The 17,056-nt window shown below is 42.5% G+C and overlaps 1 protein-coding gene across 2 annotated transcripts in view; it reads left to right on the top strand.

Annotated features, from left to right (window-relative positions):
- AUNIP (aurora kinase A and ninein interacting protein) overlaps positions 1-17,056 on the top strand; it is a 38,209-nt gene that overhangs the window by 16,766 nt on the left and 4,387 nt on the right. For both annotated transcript variants that reach the window (XM_003934838.3, XM_039473864.2), the window contains exon 2: positions 15,958-16,099. In XM_003934838.3, coding sequence (XP_003934887.2) covers positions 15,958-16,099 — 142 coding nt within the window. The remainder of the gene's footprint in view (positions 1-15,957; positions 16,100-17,056) is intronic.

Genomic DNA, 17,056 nt, shown 5'->3' with positions numbered 1-17,056 from the left:
AAGATAGGAGAGTATATAGGTTTGGCACTACAAGATGGATAGGAAGGACAATTTGATAAGGCTAAGGTCTTGAACTAGCCAGTAGGATTTGTCTGGTTTCTGGACAGGGAAGATAGAGTTGTAAGGAGAGTTAGTAGGCTTTATGAGATCATGTTGTAACAGGTGGGTGATGACAGGTTGTAGTCCCTTTAGAGCTTGTTGGGGAATGGGGTATTGCCGTTGGGCAGAGCAGGGGTGATTGGGTTTTAGTGGGGATAGTGACAGGTGCATGGTTGGTTGCTAAGGACGAGTAGAGGTGTCCCAGACCTGAGGGTTAAGGTGAGGAGAGGTGATAGGAGGCTGTGTGGTAGGCTTTAGGTCAGGTAAGAGGGCAGCTATGAGATGTGGCTGTAGTCCTGGAATAGTCAGGGTAGCAGATAGTTTGGTTAAAATATCTGGCCCTTATAAGGGAACAGGGCATATGGGGATGACTGGGAAGGAGTGAGTAAAGAAGTGTTGCCCAGAGTTGAGGGGTTTTGAGAGTTTTTGAAGCCTGGTCATCAGTTCCCACAACAGTTAAAGGGGCTAAGGAAACAGGTCCTTGAAAAGAAGGTGTGGAGTGGGTAGCCCCTGTATCGACTAAAAAGGGGATGGACTTACCCTCCACAGTAAGAGTTACCCAAAGCTCAGCATCCGTGATGGTCCAGGGGGCTTCCGAAGCAGTCGAGCAGTGTCAGTCTTTAGTTGCTAACCTGAGAAGTTCTGGAAAGCAGTCAGCTGGAGAATATTGGGTTTGAACTCCAGGAGCCTTGGGAGTGTCTATAATGTGAGCCGGACAGTCTAATTTCCAGTGGGGTCCCCCACAGACAGGACATGGCTTAGACAGGGGCTTCGGCTGTGAGCATTCATTAGCCCAATGTCAAAGCTTTTGGCATTTAAGGCAGGATGGAGCCTCAGGCTGTGGGTACTCCCTAGCCCAGTGGCCAGTTTTCTGGCATTCAAAGCAAGGCCCTAGAGGAGGATGGCTTGACGGAGCACACACCTTGGTGCCTGGAGGTTCCTTGTTGTTGAAATAGTGGCTGGGGTTTGCCTTACCATGGAGGAAAGCAATTTTAGCTCTGAAATGGGTTGTTGCTGCGCTTGGTGCCTCCTCCCTATTGTTAAACACCTTGAAGGCCAGGTTGATTAATTCCTATTGTGGGGTTTGAGGGCCTGAGTCTAGTTTTTAAAGTTTTTTCCTAATGTCTGGGGTAGATTGGGTAATAAAATGCATATTGAGAATAAGGCGACCCTGTGGCCCCTCTGGGTCTAGCACTGTGAAGCGTCTGAGAGTTTCTGCCAGGTGGGCATGAATTGGGCAGGATTTTCATGTTTGCCCTGGGTTGTTTCCTTAAGCTTGTCGTAATTAACAGCTTTGTAAGCTGCCTGCTTAAGTCCCTCAACCAAGCAAGAGACCATATAGTCTCACTTGGCAATGTCAGGTGAGCCCACGTGGTATTGCCAATTGGGTTCTTCCCTAGGTACTGCCCTGATGCCCTCTTAGAGGGCTGGCTCATGGCATCTCCGGATGTCAGCATAAGGTTGAGCCAGAATATAAACCCTATTCCGTTCACCTGGAGAAAGAATAGAGGTTAGAATGACATTTAAATCATTCCAGGTTAAATTGCAGGACTGTTAGATTGGAACTCTTGGATCTATTTAGTAGAATCTGATGAGAAAGATTTTAAGCGCTGACCAATTTGGAACAGATCAGACAGAGAAAAAGGAACATGCACCCTGACTATGCCCTTGGCCCCAGCCACCTCTAGAAGGGAAAACTGTTGTGCAGGGGTGGGAGAGCTACTTTTAAGGCTGAATTGTGTCCTGGAGCGGGTGTGGGATGGAGAAGTGACAGAAGAAGTATAAGAGGGAAGGTGACTGATCATTGCGGAGACGTCTGCTCTGCTCAGACGTGAGGGGCAGAGGGGAGATTAGGGTTTGGTTCGGCCTGATGAGGGGCAGCTTGAGGGGGAAGGTAAAGGTCAGAAGGGTCTATTGAGATTGAAGAATCTGCGTTGGCAGTAGGGACGGGGTGCAGGTGGAAGAGAAAGAGGAGAATTTGAGAGGGGTCCCATTGGGAGTAGAGGCTGGGAAGGGAGCAAAGTGTGAAAAATGCCTGCACATAGGGGATTTCAGACCATTTGCCCATTTTTTAACAAAAGTTGTCTAGATCCTGCAAGGTAGAAAAATCAAAGGTGCTATTTTCTGGCCATTTAGAGCCATTTTCCAATTTATATTATGGCCAAGCGGTATTGCAAAAGAAAATAAGATGATTAGGTTTTAGGTCAGACGACAGCTGGAGACGTTTGAGGTGTTTTTTTTTTTTTTTTTTTTTTTTTTAAGAACGAAGGCTAAGGGGCAGGAGAGAGGAATGGAGGGCGGGAGGTTGCCCATAGTTTAAGAGCGGTGGAGACAAGAAAAGTGAATGTGTGACCAAGCAGTTTAGCAGGCTTCCTACACTAAACGTTGGTTGGAACCTGGGGTGAATCCATCAAAGGGGCATCCCCTGCATTATCTGTCACCCTACGAGTGTGAGTGAGTGACCAGAGCAGATGTTTCCGCAGTGATCAGTCACTGAAGGAGTGCGAGTGAGTTATCAAAGCAGACGTCTCTGCGATGATCAGTCACCAAGGGAAGACTGTCTTCCTGGTTCCATGACCTATGTAGGATTTTTTTCCGGTCATGAACCTCACAGAAAGTCCTGTCTGTCTTGTCTCCACTGAAATGGAGAAGAAAATGAAACTGAAGGGAGAAGGAAGCTGATAGTGAGAAAGGCAAAAGAAGAGCTAAGGCAAACTGCTTACCTGATCTGATGATGGTGAGTGGATTCGCTGGCTGGTCTGATGAGCCTAGGTCGTGGGTAGGTCTCTTCACGTAGGGAGCACAAGGGGTAGGGACAGGGGGATTGGTCTCCTGTGGGAGTTCCCCTGTCCTGGGTTTTAGCACCAATTGTCAACGCGTGTCGCTCATGTAAAGAGACCACCAGACAGGCTTTGTGTGGGCAATAAGGCTGTTTATTTCACGCTTGGGTGCAAGTGGGCCAAGTCCAAGAAAGGAGTTAGGCAAAGGGTGTAGGAGAGGGGATTGATTATATAGGTTGGGGCAAATGGTTAGCTAAAGATGGTTATCTGTCTTGGGAACGGGGAGGACATCATGGGATGCATGATCACAAGGGTAGAGGAAAACAGACATGATCATAAGGGTGGGGAGTGTCAGTTGCAGTCAGAAGGGAGGGTGCAGTAGATGACATAGTCACAGGGGTGGGGGTCTTGAGAAACCCAGTTTCTGGGGGAAATTTTTGCAAGTCTAAACAGGAACAATGGGTACAGGTTTGCAGAGCAAATAGTCGAGGCAGGAACAAGTTGTTTTACTTCTTTCTGTGGCCACCTGATCACTTGTAGTTACTTGAGACCTTCTGGCTCCTGGGAACTTTCCAGAGGTGTACATGCAGGTCACCAAGGCTAAAATGGCCAGACCTGGACTCAGAGGCCTAACAAGCACCACCAAGCTCAGCTAATTTTTTATATTTTTAGTAGAAATGGGGTTTCACCATGTTGGCCAGGCTGGTCTCGAACTCCTGACCTCAGGTAATCTGCCTGCATCAGCCTCCCAAAGTGTTGGGATTACAGACGTGAGCCACCATGCCTGGCCAACATTCTTTACTACATAGGGAGTAATTCAATTTGGCTAAAGTATAGACTGTTCTCTGGAGTTGAAGGTGAGCTTAGGAGAGTAAATTAGTGTTATCTTGTTAGAAATTGATGGAAGGCATTTGTTGTCATGGGAGCTATCTCTTAAGATTTACTCAATAGTGGTTATTTGAGAGTGTGTAGTATCCTGACAGGTAGGCTAGAGGAATTTGGAGGATGCTGCTGAAGTTTAGGTAAGAAATAACAAGGGCTTAGTCCAGGATGATAGAAGTTGAAAGTTGTTTTGTTTTTAGTTGTTTATTTTATTTTATTTTTGAGACAGGGTCTCACTCTGTCACCCAGGCTGGAGTGCAGTGGCGTGATCTCAGCTCACTGCAACCTCTGCCTCCGAGGCTCAGCTGATCCTCTCACCTCAGCCTCCCAAGTAGCTGGGACCACAGGCATGTGCCACCATACCCAACTGAGTTTTTGTATTTTTGGTAGAGACAGGGTTTCACCATGTTGCCAGGCTGGTCTTGAACTCCTGAGCTCAAGTGATGTGACCACCATGGCCTCCCAAAATGCTGGGATTACAGGTGTGAGACACTGTATGTGACCAGTTGTTTATTTTTATTTTGGTTTATTGGTCTCTATAATTACATATATAAAAGTATAGGTATGCTCAAGAAGGACCTAAATAGGCTTAGTAGGGGATTTCTTAAATTTTTTTAAGGCTGGGCATGGTGGCTGACCTGTAATCCCAGCACTTTGGGAGGCTGAGGTGGGCAGATCACTTGAGGTCAGGAGTTCGAGACCATCCTGGCTAACATGGCAAAACTCATCTCCACTAAAAATACAAAAAAAAAAAAAAAATTAGCCAGGCATCATGACACATGCCTGTAATCCCAGCTACTCGGGAGGCTGAGACAGAAGAATTGCTTGAACCTAGGAAGCAGGGTTGTGGTGAGCAAGGATCATGCCACTGCACTCCAGCCTGGGTGATAGAGTGAGACTCCGTCTAAAAAAACCACCACAACAACAAAACCTTTTTGGTCCAATTATCTGAACCAGCTCTCAGTGTCTTTTAAAGGACTTTTGCATCTTCAGATATGATTAAATTTAGCAGATAGAAATTGGTACCTGAGTAGGTAAAGGATAGAGAAAAATAAAAATAGAAAATATGATTTGAAATAGTATTTGGAAATTGGGGAAATAGGTATATAGTGGCTGATTGTATGCATATACTACAATACTGTTAAAGTTAACACTTTGGGCCAGGTGTGGTGGCTCATGCCTGTAATCCCAGCACTGTGGGAGGCCGAGGCGGATGGATCATGAAGTCAGGAGATTGAGGCCTCCATCTCCTGGGTTCAAGGGATTCTTCCATCTCAGCCTCCCAAGTGGCTGGAATTACAGGTATCATGCCTGGCTAATTTTTGTATTTTAGTACAGATGAGAGTTTTATCATGTTGGCCAGGCTGATCTTGAACTCCTGACCTCAGGTGATCTGCCCACCTCAGCCTCCCAAAGTGCTAGGATTAGGATTATAGGCATGAACCACTGCACCTGACCTGGCCTTTTTTTTTTTTTTTTTTTTGAGATGGAGTCTTGCTCTGTTGCCTAGGCTGGAGTACAGTGGCACAATCTCTGCTCACTGAAGCCTTCACCTCTTGGGTTCAAGTAAGTGATTCTTCTGTCTCAGCCTCCTGAGTGGCTGGGACTACAGGCGTGTGCCACCATGACTGGCTAATTTTTTTTTGTATTTTTAGTAGACACGGGATTTCACCACGTTGGCCAGGCTGGTCTCAAACTCCTGACCTCAAGTGATCTTCCTGCCTTAGCCTCCCAAAGTGCTGGGATTACAGGTGTCAGCCACTGCACCCAGCCTGGAAGCACCCTTTAATGACACTTAGTAATGCCAGTGGATATAGACATATCAGGTCTCCAATTAGGAATTGTGATAGGAGAAATTTGCTTTTCTCTTTTCCCTGTTTTCAATGAGGTTTAGATGAAAAACCAATACAGGTGGTTCTTGAGAAGATTCCTGCAATAATTTTGTGTTGTAAAATTGCTTTGGGAGGGAAAACTTCACAGTTCTCAGTGGGTGTTTGCTTCCATCCCGTCTGTGTTCTGGACCTTATATGTGACATCAATTATAGTGACAGGAGCTCATCTTAGCTTGGATCACAGCTAGAAAAGCCTTAGTTTTTTCTGATAGCTCTGTTGCTGTTGTGCTAAAAATATAATGAGTAGCTATAAATAAAATGAAAATGGGAAATCCTTCCTGCATATCCATATTCCTAAAGTATTTATTGAATGACATATCTATTATGTACATTAAGCTATGTTGAGTTCTGTGCAGGATAGGAAAAAGGTATATGAATCACATGCTGGTGCCAGGATTTTATAGGATGGTAAATTTTGAGACACCAAGGGATAAATGGCCAGTTCAGAAGAGGAAGAGACCACACATGGCTGGGGGAATCAGGAACGCTTGGTAAACTGAAGAGTACATAGCATTTCAGAGTTGGTGTAAAAAATGCCTTTCTCTGTGAGGCGTGCAAATGAAGAGGGTGGAGGCCAAGAACAGGGACTGGCATGTAGTTGAGTATTGTTACAGAATGCACAAGGGGTTTTGGTAGAAGAGAAAAAGGTGGGGCCGGGCGCGGTGGCTCAAGCCTGTAATCCCAGCACTTTGGGAGGCCGAGGCGGGTGGATCACAAGGTCAAGAGATCGAGACCATCCTGGTCAACATGGTGAAACCCTGTCTCTACTAAAAATACAAAACATTAGCTGGGCATGGTGGCACGTGCCTGTAATCCCATCTACTCAGGAGGCTAAGGCAGGAGAATTGCCTGAACCCAGGAGGCGGAGGTTGCGGTGAGCCATGATCGCGCCATTGCACTCCAGCCTGGGTAACAAGAGCGAAACTCCGTCTCAAAAAAAAAAAAAAAAGATTAATCTAGAAGCCGAGTACAGTGGCTCATGCCTGTAATCCCAGCACTTTGGGAGGCCAAAGCGGGCAGATCATGAGGTCAGGAAATCGAGACCATCCTGGCTAACACGGTGAAACCCCGTCTCTACTAAAAATACAAAAAAATTAGCTGGGCATGGTGGCAGGCACCGGTAGTCCCACCTACTTGGGAGGCTGAGGCAGGATAATTGCTTGAACTCAGGAGGCAGAGGTTGCAGTGAGCTGAGGTCACACCGTCGCACTCCAGCCTGGGTGACACAGCAAGACTCTGTCTCAAAAAAAAAAAAAAAAATTAATCTAGAAGTTATGTGGGGGATGAATTGAAATTGGTGGTAAATGGAGGCCTGACCAGCTAAGAGACGGTTGTCATAGTCTAGGGCTAGGCAAGAGTTTATGAGAGCCTAAACTAAGTTAGTGTGTTTAGTTCTGCAGGTCTGGAAGAACTAAGAGAGGTTTGAAGTAAGCTTTGAATTAATACTTTGTTACTAATTCAACAGAGCTAACTTAAATTGTTGGAGATGCATAATGTTGAGAATCCTGACAGCTTTTCTTGGTAACACTTCTTAAACAATCCTCCTTAGGGCATGCTTATGAGGTATCATGCTTTCACCCTAACTCAAGTGAGACATGACAGTGCTGACTAGAAAGATTTTCATCTCAAATGTCATCAGATTAATGCTGGAAAGACTAAAAAGAAAGAAGGACTTGGTGATGATGCTCTCAGTGACTCTAAAAGTGAGAAGAGAAAGAGTAGGGGGCCCTGGTAAGCATAAAGGAAGAATGAACATGGCAAGAAGGAATAATACTTTCATGTATGTCAATATATGGAAAATGAGACTTCATATGCAAATTTAAGACCAGAGTTACCCTTAAGAAAAAAGGAAGTTGGGTCCAGGTGCAGTGGCTCGCCCCTGTAATCCCAGCACTTTAGGAGGCCGAGGCAGGTAGATCATGAAGTCAGGAGTTTGAGACCATCCTGGCTAGAATGGTGAAACCCTGTCTACTAAAAATACAAAAAATTAGCTAGGTGTGGTGACGGGCGCCTGTAATCCCAGCTACTTGGGAGGCTGAGGAAGGAGAATCGCTTGAACCTGGGAGGCAGAAGTTGTGATGAGCCAAGATCATGCCATTGCACTCCAGCCTGGGCGACAGGGCAAAACTCTGTCTCAAAAAGAAAAAAAGAAGTTGGATCAATTTTTGTACTAGAGCTGAAGGTCATAGTGAACCATGAAAAACACCTTTAAGACAAACTTGTAGGTAAATTATCAGAAGAGATAAAAGACAAAATAAGAGCTAAACTGAATTTTAAGTGCTGAGAACATTTTCTAGTAGTGAGAGGAGTTATGTATATGATCCCAGCTCTTTTTTGATAATAGAGTTGTTGAACATAAGAAAGGGTCACACTTGTTCGGGTGCAGTGGTTCATGCCTGTAATCCCTGCACTTTGGGAAGCTCAGGTGGGAGGATTGCTTGAGCCCAGGAGTTGGACACCAGCTTGAGCAACATAGCAAGACCTCACCTCTACAAATAATAATTTAAAAAAATTAGCCAGGTGTGGTAGCACATGCCTGTAGTCCTAGCTACTCAGAAAGCTGAGGTGGGAGGATTGCTTCAGCCTAGGAGTTTTGAAGCTGCAGTGAGCTGTTGTTGTGCCAGTGTACTCCAGCCTGAGTAACAGAGTGAGACCCTGCCTCTAAAAAATAAAAAGGAAAGAAAGAAGAGTCACACTTTTGGGGTGAATTGCAGCTCTCCAAACCCAACAAAAACATCACTGTATGTAAACATATCACAGGGGATCCTTGTGATAACAAGAATAGCAGAATTGGTTTCTCCTTCCACCACTCTAAAAGAAAAAACCTTGGGCCAGGCGCGGTGGCTCAAGCCTGTAATCCCAGCACTTTGGGAGGCTGAGGCGGGTGGATCACAAGGTCAAGAGATCGAGACCATCCTGGTCAGCATGGTGAAACCTCGTCTCTACTAAAAATACAAAAAATTAGCTGAGCGTGGTGGCGCGTGCCTGTAATCCCAGCTATTCCGGAGGCTGAGGCAGGAGAATTGCCTGAACCCAGGGGGCGGAGGTTGCGGTGAGCCGAGATCGTGCCATTGCACTCCAGCCTGGGTAACAAGAGCGAAACTCCGTCTCAAAAAATAAAAAGAAAAAAAGAAAAAACCTTGAATGTGATATACTGAAGGGCTAGAGATTCTTTGCTTTCGAGGGAGTATGTTTCTTGAAGTTAGGTTTTCTTGGGACATTCCTACATAGTAAGAATTGTGGCTGGGCGCAGTGTTTTGTGCTTATAATTCCAACACTTTGGGAGGCCAAGGCAGGAGGATCGTTTGAGCCCAAGAGTTCAAGACCAGCCTTGGTAACATAGTAAGACCCTGTCTTGAAAAACAAAACGAAACCCAGCTTATCAATTATTTAAAAGTCTTTTAATTTTAAAAAGTTATGTTTACTCCACTGTAGTCTATTAAATATGCAATAGTGTATGTCTAAAAAAAGTACATTGCTTTATTTAGAAGTACGTTATTGTTAAAAATTGCTAATGATCATCTGAGCCTTCAGTGAGTTGTAATCTTTTTGCTGGTGAAGGGGCTTGCCTCAATGTTGATGGCTGCTGATTAATTAGAATGGTGGTTGCTGAAGGCCAGAGTGGCTGTGGCAATTTCTTAAAATAAAACAATGAAACTTGCTGAATTGATGACTCTTCCTTTCATGAAAGATTTCTCTGTAGCATAAGTTGCTGTTTGATAGCATTTTACCCACAAAACTCCTTTCAAAATTGGAGTCAATCTTCTCAAACTATGCTTCTGTTTTCTCAATTAAGTTTATGTAATATTCTAAATTATTTGTTGTCATTTCAACAATGTTCACAGCTTCCTCATCAGGAGTAGACTCCATCGAAAGAAACCACTTCTTTTGCTCATTTATTAGAAGCAAATTCTGATTCATTAAATTTTTTATTGGGAGATTGTATCAATTCAGTCACATCTTCAGGGTCCACTTTTAATTCTAATTCTCTTGCTGTTTCCACCACATTTAGTTATTTCCTTCATTGAACTTTTAAATGCTGCAGTCATCCATGAGAGTTGGAATCAAATTCTTCTAAATTCTTGTTGGTGTTATTTTGACCTCCTCCCATGAATCATGAATCCTTTTTTTTTTCTTTTTTTATAAACACACAGGATCTCATTATTTTGCCCGGGCTGATCTCAAACTCCTGGGCTCAAGTGATCCTCCAGCCTCAGTCCTCCTGAGTAACTGGGACTTACGGCATGTACCACCATGGCTAGAGAATCACAAATGTTCTTAGTGACACCTAGAATGGTGAATCCTTTTCAGATTTTTGATTTACTTTACCCAGATCCATCCCAGGAATCATCTATGGCACCTGTAGCCTTATGAAATGTATTTCTTTTTTTCTTTTTTTTTTTTTTTGAGATGGACTCTTGCTCTGTTGCTCAGGCTAGAGTGCAGTGGTACGATTTTGGCTCACTGCAATCTCTGCCTCCTGGGTTCAAGCGATTCTCCTGCCTCAGCCTCCCAAGTATCTGGGACTATAGGTGCATGCCACCACACTCGGCTAATTTTTATAGTTTTAGTAGAGATGGGATTTCGCCATGTTGTCCAGGCTGGTCTTGAGCTCCTGATCTCAGGTTATCCACCCTTCTCAGCCTCCCAAAGTGCTGGGATTACAGGCTTGAGCCACTGCAGCCGGAAGCTGAAATGTATTTCTTAAATAATAAGACATAGAAATTGAAATTACTCCTTGATCCATGGGGTACAGAATGAATATGGTGTTAGCAGGCATGAAAACATTAATCTTCTTATACATCTCCATCAGAGCTCTTGAGTGGCTAGGAACATTGTCAATAAGTAGATATACATATATATTTTGAGACAGGGTCTCTGTCACCCAGGCTGGAATGCTGTGGTACCATCATGGCTCATTACACTCCAGCCTGGGCTCAAGAGATCATCCCACTTTGGCCTCCCAAGTATCTGGGACTACAGGTGTGTGTCACCATACCTAATTTTTGAAGTTTTATTTTTTATTATATTTATTAAAAAAATTTTTTTTTGAAGTTTTTATAGAGACAAAGTCTCACCATGTGGCCCAGGCTGGTCTCAAACTCCTAGGCTCAAGCAATCTGCATGCCTCAGCCTCCCAAAATACTGGGATTACTGGTGTGAGCCACTGTGCGCAGCCAATAAACAGCAATATTTTGAAAAGAATTTTCTTAGCAGTAGGTCTCAAGAGTGGGCTTAAAATAGTAAACCATGCTATAAATAGATATGCTGTCATCCAGGCTTTGTTGTTTCATTTATAGACCATAGGCAGAGTAGATGTGGCATAATTCTTAAGGCCTAAGGATTTTCAGAATGTTAGGTGAGCATTGGCTTTAAATCACTAGCTGCATTATCCCCTAACAAGAGAGTCAGCCTGTCCTTTGAAGCTTTGAAGCCAGGCATTGACTTCTCTGTAGCTATGAAAGTCCTAGATGGCATCTTTTCCCTATATAAGACTGTTTTGTGTAGCCACCTTCATCAATGATCTTAGCTAGATCTTCTAGATAACTTGCTGCAGCTTCTACATCAGCACTAGCTACTTCACCTGTACTTTTATATTACAGAGACAGTTTCTTTCTTTCCAACTCGTGAACCAACCTCTGCTAGCTTCAAACTTTTCTTCTGTGGCATTCCTCACCTCTCTCAGCCTTTATAGAATTGAATTCCAGTTAGGGCCTTGCTCTCTGAATTAGGCTTTGACTTAAGGGAATGTTGCAGCTCGTTTGATCATTTATCCAGACCACTCAAACTTTTTCTGTATCAGCAATAAGGCTGTTTTGCTTTATTTATGTGTTCACTGGAGAAGCACTTTTAATTTTCTTCAAGAACTTTTCCTTTGCATTCACAACTTGGCTGTTTGGTGTAAGAGGCTCAGCTTTTGGCCTCTTGGGACATGTCTTCCTTACTGAGCATTATCATTTCTAGCTTTTGATTTAAAGTGAGAGACCTGTGACTCTTCCTTTCACTTGAATACTTAGAGGCCATTACAGAGTTAATTGACCTAATTTCAATATTAAATAGGACAGCCCAAGAAGAGGGAGAGAGGTGAGGCAGTGGCCAGTCAGTAGAGCAGTCAAAACATTTACATTTATTGATTAAATTTGCCATCATAAATAGATATGGTTCATGGTGCCCCAAAACAATTAACAATAGTAACATTAAAGATCACTCATCACAGATACAATCATAATGAAAAAGTTTGGAATATTGTAAGAATTACCAAAATGTGACACAGAGACATGAAGTGACAGACATGACATGAGCACATGCTGTTGGAAAATGGCACTGATAGACTTGCTTAACACACGGTTGCCACAGACCTTCAATTTGTTAAAAAAAAAAAATCTGCAAAGTGCAGTAAAGCAAGGTGCAAGAAAATAAGGTATGCCTGGCCAGGCACGGTGGCTCATGCCTGTAATCCTAGCACTTTGGGAGGCCGAGGTGGGCAGATCATGAGGTCAGGAGTTCGAGACCAGCCTGACCAACATGGTGAAACCATGTCTCTATTAAAAATAAAAAAATTATTTTAAATAATTTTTTATTATTAAAAAATGGGCATGGTGACAAGCGAGGCTGAGGCAGGAGAATCGTTTGAACCCTGGAGGCAGAGGTTGCAGTGAGCCGAGTAGCCTGGGCGACAGAGCAAGACTCCATCTCAAAAAAATAAATAAAAAATAAGGTGTGCCTGTATAAAGTTCAAACAGCTGCCTTTATTTTGAAGTAGGAATAATCAGCTGAAGGACTTTGTACCTGCGGTTTTTCTCAGTTCCAGATGACCTTTTCTCACACAGTCATAACAGTCCACTGAGACAGACACAGATCCTTGAAGCCAAGGGTTTTCTAAGAGAGCTATAACTGGTATGGTATCACTTCTGACCTCACTCTGACCTAAGGAAGGAACATCCTGCCAACTTGGCAAAAAGCTTTATTCCCAGATGCTTTGCTAATTGAGGTCTTAGTGTTTTCTGATAATCAGTAGTGTTCTGCAAAGCTTCTTTATAGGACTTAACATACTTGTAGTAATTTAAATAACTATTTATTAGTCTATTCTCTTAAGCTGTCAACTTTACCAGAACAGAAAGTCTATTTTGTTCATCACTGTCTTCCTGGTCTTAGCATATAGGTACTCAAATATTTGTTGGTATACTAACTGTGTTATTTAACATATCCTAGGATGTGGATCCTATAAAATTTAGAGAGTCATGTGCCAACTTGGGCATCCTCATAATGTGGTGGGTGGATCTCAAGAGAGCAAGGCAGAAGTGCATGGCATTTTAATGACTTAGTTTTGGAAATCATTTATAGCATTTGTTACTTCTGTCATACCTATTGGTCAAAGTAGTCACAAAGTACTTTCCAAGTTCAAGGTGAGAGAATAAGGATTTCATCACTTGATGGTGACAGCGTCATAGACACGTAAGAAGAACATGTGAAATGGGAGATCATGTATTGACTATCTTTGGAAAAGGATGTTACGGTTTATAATTTTCACCAAATCTGGAAAACTTTTGGTCCTTATGTCTTCAAATGTATTTTCTGTCCCCCTCTGCTTTGTTTTTTGAGACTGTAATTAAATATATGCTTTATATCTCACCGATGAAGACTTTGCTTATTCCTTTTCAGTTATTTTTTCTCTCTGCCTCATTTTGCATAGTTTGTGTTGCTATTGTCTTCAGGTTCACTGTTACTTTCTTCTGTGGTCTCCAATGGGTTGTTAAGCTCATCTGTTGAATTTTTTTTACATCTTCTATTTTCTCACCTTATTATGTTCATATTTTCCTTCAAATTCGTGAGCATATTTATTGTAACTATTTTAAGTTAACTATTAACTTGTCTGCTAATTCTCTTACATATCACATTTCTGGGTCTGTTTATATTAACAGATTCACCCCCATCACAATTGCAGATATTTTTCTGCTTCACATATCTAGTAATTTTTTATTGTATGCTAGACATTACAAGTGCTACATTAAGTATCTAGATATTCTTGTCTTTAAAGAATATTGGCCAGGCACAGTGGCTCACACGTGTAATGCCAGCACTTCGGGAGGCTGAGGCAGGCAGGTCCCCTGAGGTCAGGAGTTCAAGACCAGCCCTGGCCAACATGGTAAAACCCCATCTCTACTAAAAATACAAAAATTCTCCTGGCATGGTGGCAGGTGCCTGTAATCTCAGTTTCTTGGCAGGCCAAGGCAGGAGAATCCCTTGAATCTGAGAGGCAGAGATTGCAGTGAGCCATGATTGTGCCATTGCACTCCAGCCTGGGCAACAAGAGCAAGACTTCGTCTCAAAAAAAAAAAAATAATAATAATATTGAAATTGAAATTTGTTTGGGCAGGTAGTAGTAACTAATCAGCTTGATACTTTCAAAGCTTGCTTTTACGCTTTGTTAAGGCAAGTGTTTGGAATAGTTTTTGCTCTAGGACTAACTTAGCTCTACTACTAAAGGATGATTCTCCTTAGAGCTCTAATGAATATCCCTGGTATTCAAGGTCATCCTATCTGGATAGTGGGAACACAAATGTCCCCCAGCCTGTGTGAACTCTGGGAATTGCTCCGCTTGCAATTCTAGTTCGCAGTTTCATTACCTGGCTTTGTGGGGTTTCACCTAACACGTACACTTTAGTATTCAGTAATGGACTAAAGGGATCCCCATGGAGAAGTCTCCCTTCCAGAGGTCTTTCTCTGCACTACAAAGCTCAGCCACCTCAGTTTTCACAAATTCCAATCTCAGTCTACTCAGTTCATCAAGAAAGATACATTATGGTCTGCAAAGTGCTTCTGGGCAGAAAGCTGGAATGATCATAGGGCTCACCTTATTTGTTTCCCTTTTCTCAAGGATCACAATTCTTTACTGCCTATTGTCTGCTGTTTATATCAATTTTTTCATATATCTTTGATCCAGTTTTCTAGTTGTAAGTGGTGGAAGAGAAGATTCTGTACCAGTAATACAACATGTTGAAATACGAATTTTACCTTCAGGATTTCTTTCTTCTTTTAACCACTTAAAGTACGACTTAAGTTTCCAAATGTAAAAGTCAGCTTTGAGTTAGAATAAATAACTTGGCTTCAAGTTTCAGGCCTACCTCTAACTTGCTGCATGAATATTGTCAAATCTTATTTGTTCTTTGGCAGATACAGCAAAATTAAATTGAATATAATCCTATTCTCCCTACTTCTCAGGTATTCTGTAATAAGCAAATGGAAATAAAAACAAACACTAAATAAGGATGAGGTTATATTTATAGTTGACAACTCACTTCTGAAACCTCTCTTGCCTTATCCTCCAGCTCCACTCTCTAAAGAATAAAAGTGGCTGAGTTAAAAGTGTAGTGAGACTGGTGTTGTTTCACTGCTCTTCCTCTTAATATTAGCCAACTGTTACTGAATGCTTTTTGTTCCAGGAACTGTGTAAGCCTTTTATGTGAATAAATTTACTAAACTTTCATAACTGCCATATGGATAGGTACTCTTATTGTCCCCATTTCACACTTGAGAATGAGACAGATTAAGCAACTTGGAGAAGGTCACACAGCAAAGTGGCAGTGGCAGAACTGGGACTGATTCTTGTGCCATGCTCTTAACCACCACTGTGTGACTACTTAAAAACTGAAAATGCAGGGCCGGGCGTGGTGGCTCACGCCTGTAATCCCAGCACTTTGGGAGGCCCGAGGCGGGTGGATCACGAGGTCAACAGATCGAGACCATCCTGGTCAATGTGGTGAAACCCCGTTTCTACTAAAAATACAAAAAATTAGCTGGGCATGGTGGCTCATGCCTGTAATCCCAGCTACTCAGGAGGCTGAGGCAGGAGAATTGCCTGAACCCAGGAGGCGGAGGTTGCGGTGAGCCGAGATTGAGCCATTGCACTCCAGCCTGGGTAACAAGAGCGAAACTCCGTCTAAAAAAAAAAAACCAACTGAAAATGCATCAACTGCTGCTGATGTAGAATCATTAACTATCCTTAAATATAAAAGAGCATTATCTCTGCCATCCCTTTAACAAATCTTGTTTGTTTAGACAGCCTGACTGGTTTCCGTGGAGAAGCAGAAAGATTGGGCTGTCATTGGAATATATGATTCCTGAGAAAAACACCCTCAGGATGGCAGGAAATGGAAGATGATGTCCAGCACCAACTACCTGGCAAATAGGCTATATAAGTGGAGTACAAAGGGTCTAGTGTGGTTCTTAGAGGGTCACTGGTGGGTACTGAATCTCTTGTCTTTTAATATTAATAGGCTCATTATTCTTTTTCTTTTTCTCAGACACATTTAATCAAACCAGCCACCAAAATGTTAACACTCCTTCCTGGAGAAAGACAGACTAAGGTTTCTTTTAATCAAAGAAGAGCTCCATCTACAGGCATTCACCAGAGAAGCATTGCTTCCTTCTTCACCTTGCAGCCAGGTATGGTGACCCATATGGGAATACTTTATTATCCAGAGCAAAAAATGGAGTGTGTTCATTTGTCCATGTTAGAACATATATGAGGATTGGTGAAACCAGTGCATTGTGTTAAACTTAGCTGACCTATTAGAAGAGGTTATAAAACATAAGAAGTCATTGCCTTTTGAAAAGCAGTATATATGTGCTTTTACAACTTTACTTTTCTGGTTCTGTTTTGCTCAGCTGAATATCAAATATTTTTATTTGCTGACAGAGTAGTGAGGAAAGGTGTACTTGGGAGTTGGAGGTGCACTGGGGAGTTGCTCTGCCATTAGTTAGGTGGTATATACCTTGGGTTGGCCACAGTGGGTCCTCTATGTAAGGGGTAATTGATAATTGATATTTTTGTGTGAAGCTTCTCAGATTAATGAAGGTTCAAAGATGTCTTTTCTTAGAAAAGCTCACATAAAGTTGGTTTGTGTCTTATCCTTTGGCAGTTCTTTGCTTGCCCTGTTCAGGGGAGCAGCTGACTCAGAGTAGGCTGGGCCTTAAACAGCAGGGCTCCTGCCACTTGGAGGGCGTTAGGAAGAGTGCTCTAATGCCAGGTGTGATTCTCAGGATTGCCTTGCATAAACCTTCCAAATGCCCTCTTCCTCATCTAAACAAAAATGTAAACACTCTTTTACTTTATGTAACAAGGGCAGATTTAAAAAATAAAAATAAATAAATAACCTTTTTCTATTTACAAATTCTGGTGTATTTTATAGTCTATATAGAATTCTTAGGAAAAGTTGAGAATTCTCACAAAACCTAAGTTTCTGTATTATAATTCTTATGTGAGAAGGAAAGAGGAAGTCAGTTATTCTGTTTTATTTTTATAATTAGCTCTTGATATAATTTGAGCCAAGTTGGGAATTCCATGTCCTTCATCTTTATCTTAAGGCAGAACAGAATCCACTCTATGCTTGATAAAATTAA

Source organism: Saimiri boliviensis, chromosome 11 (genome assembly GCF_048565385.1).
Source record: "Saimiri boliviensis isolate mSaiBol1 chromosome 11, mSaiBol1.pri, whole genome shotgun sequence".
Lineage (NCBI taxonomy): Eukaryota > Metazoa > Chordata > Mammalia > Primates > Cebidae > Saimiri > Saimiri boliviensis.
This window is presented reverse-complemented; position numbering and strand designations above follow the sequence as displayed.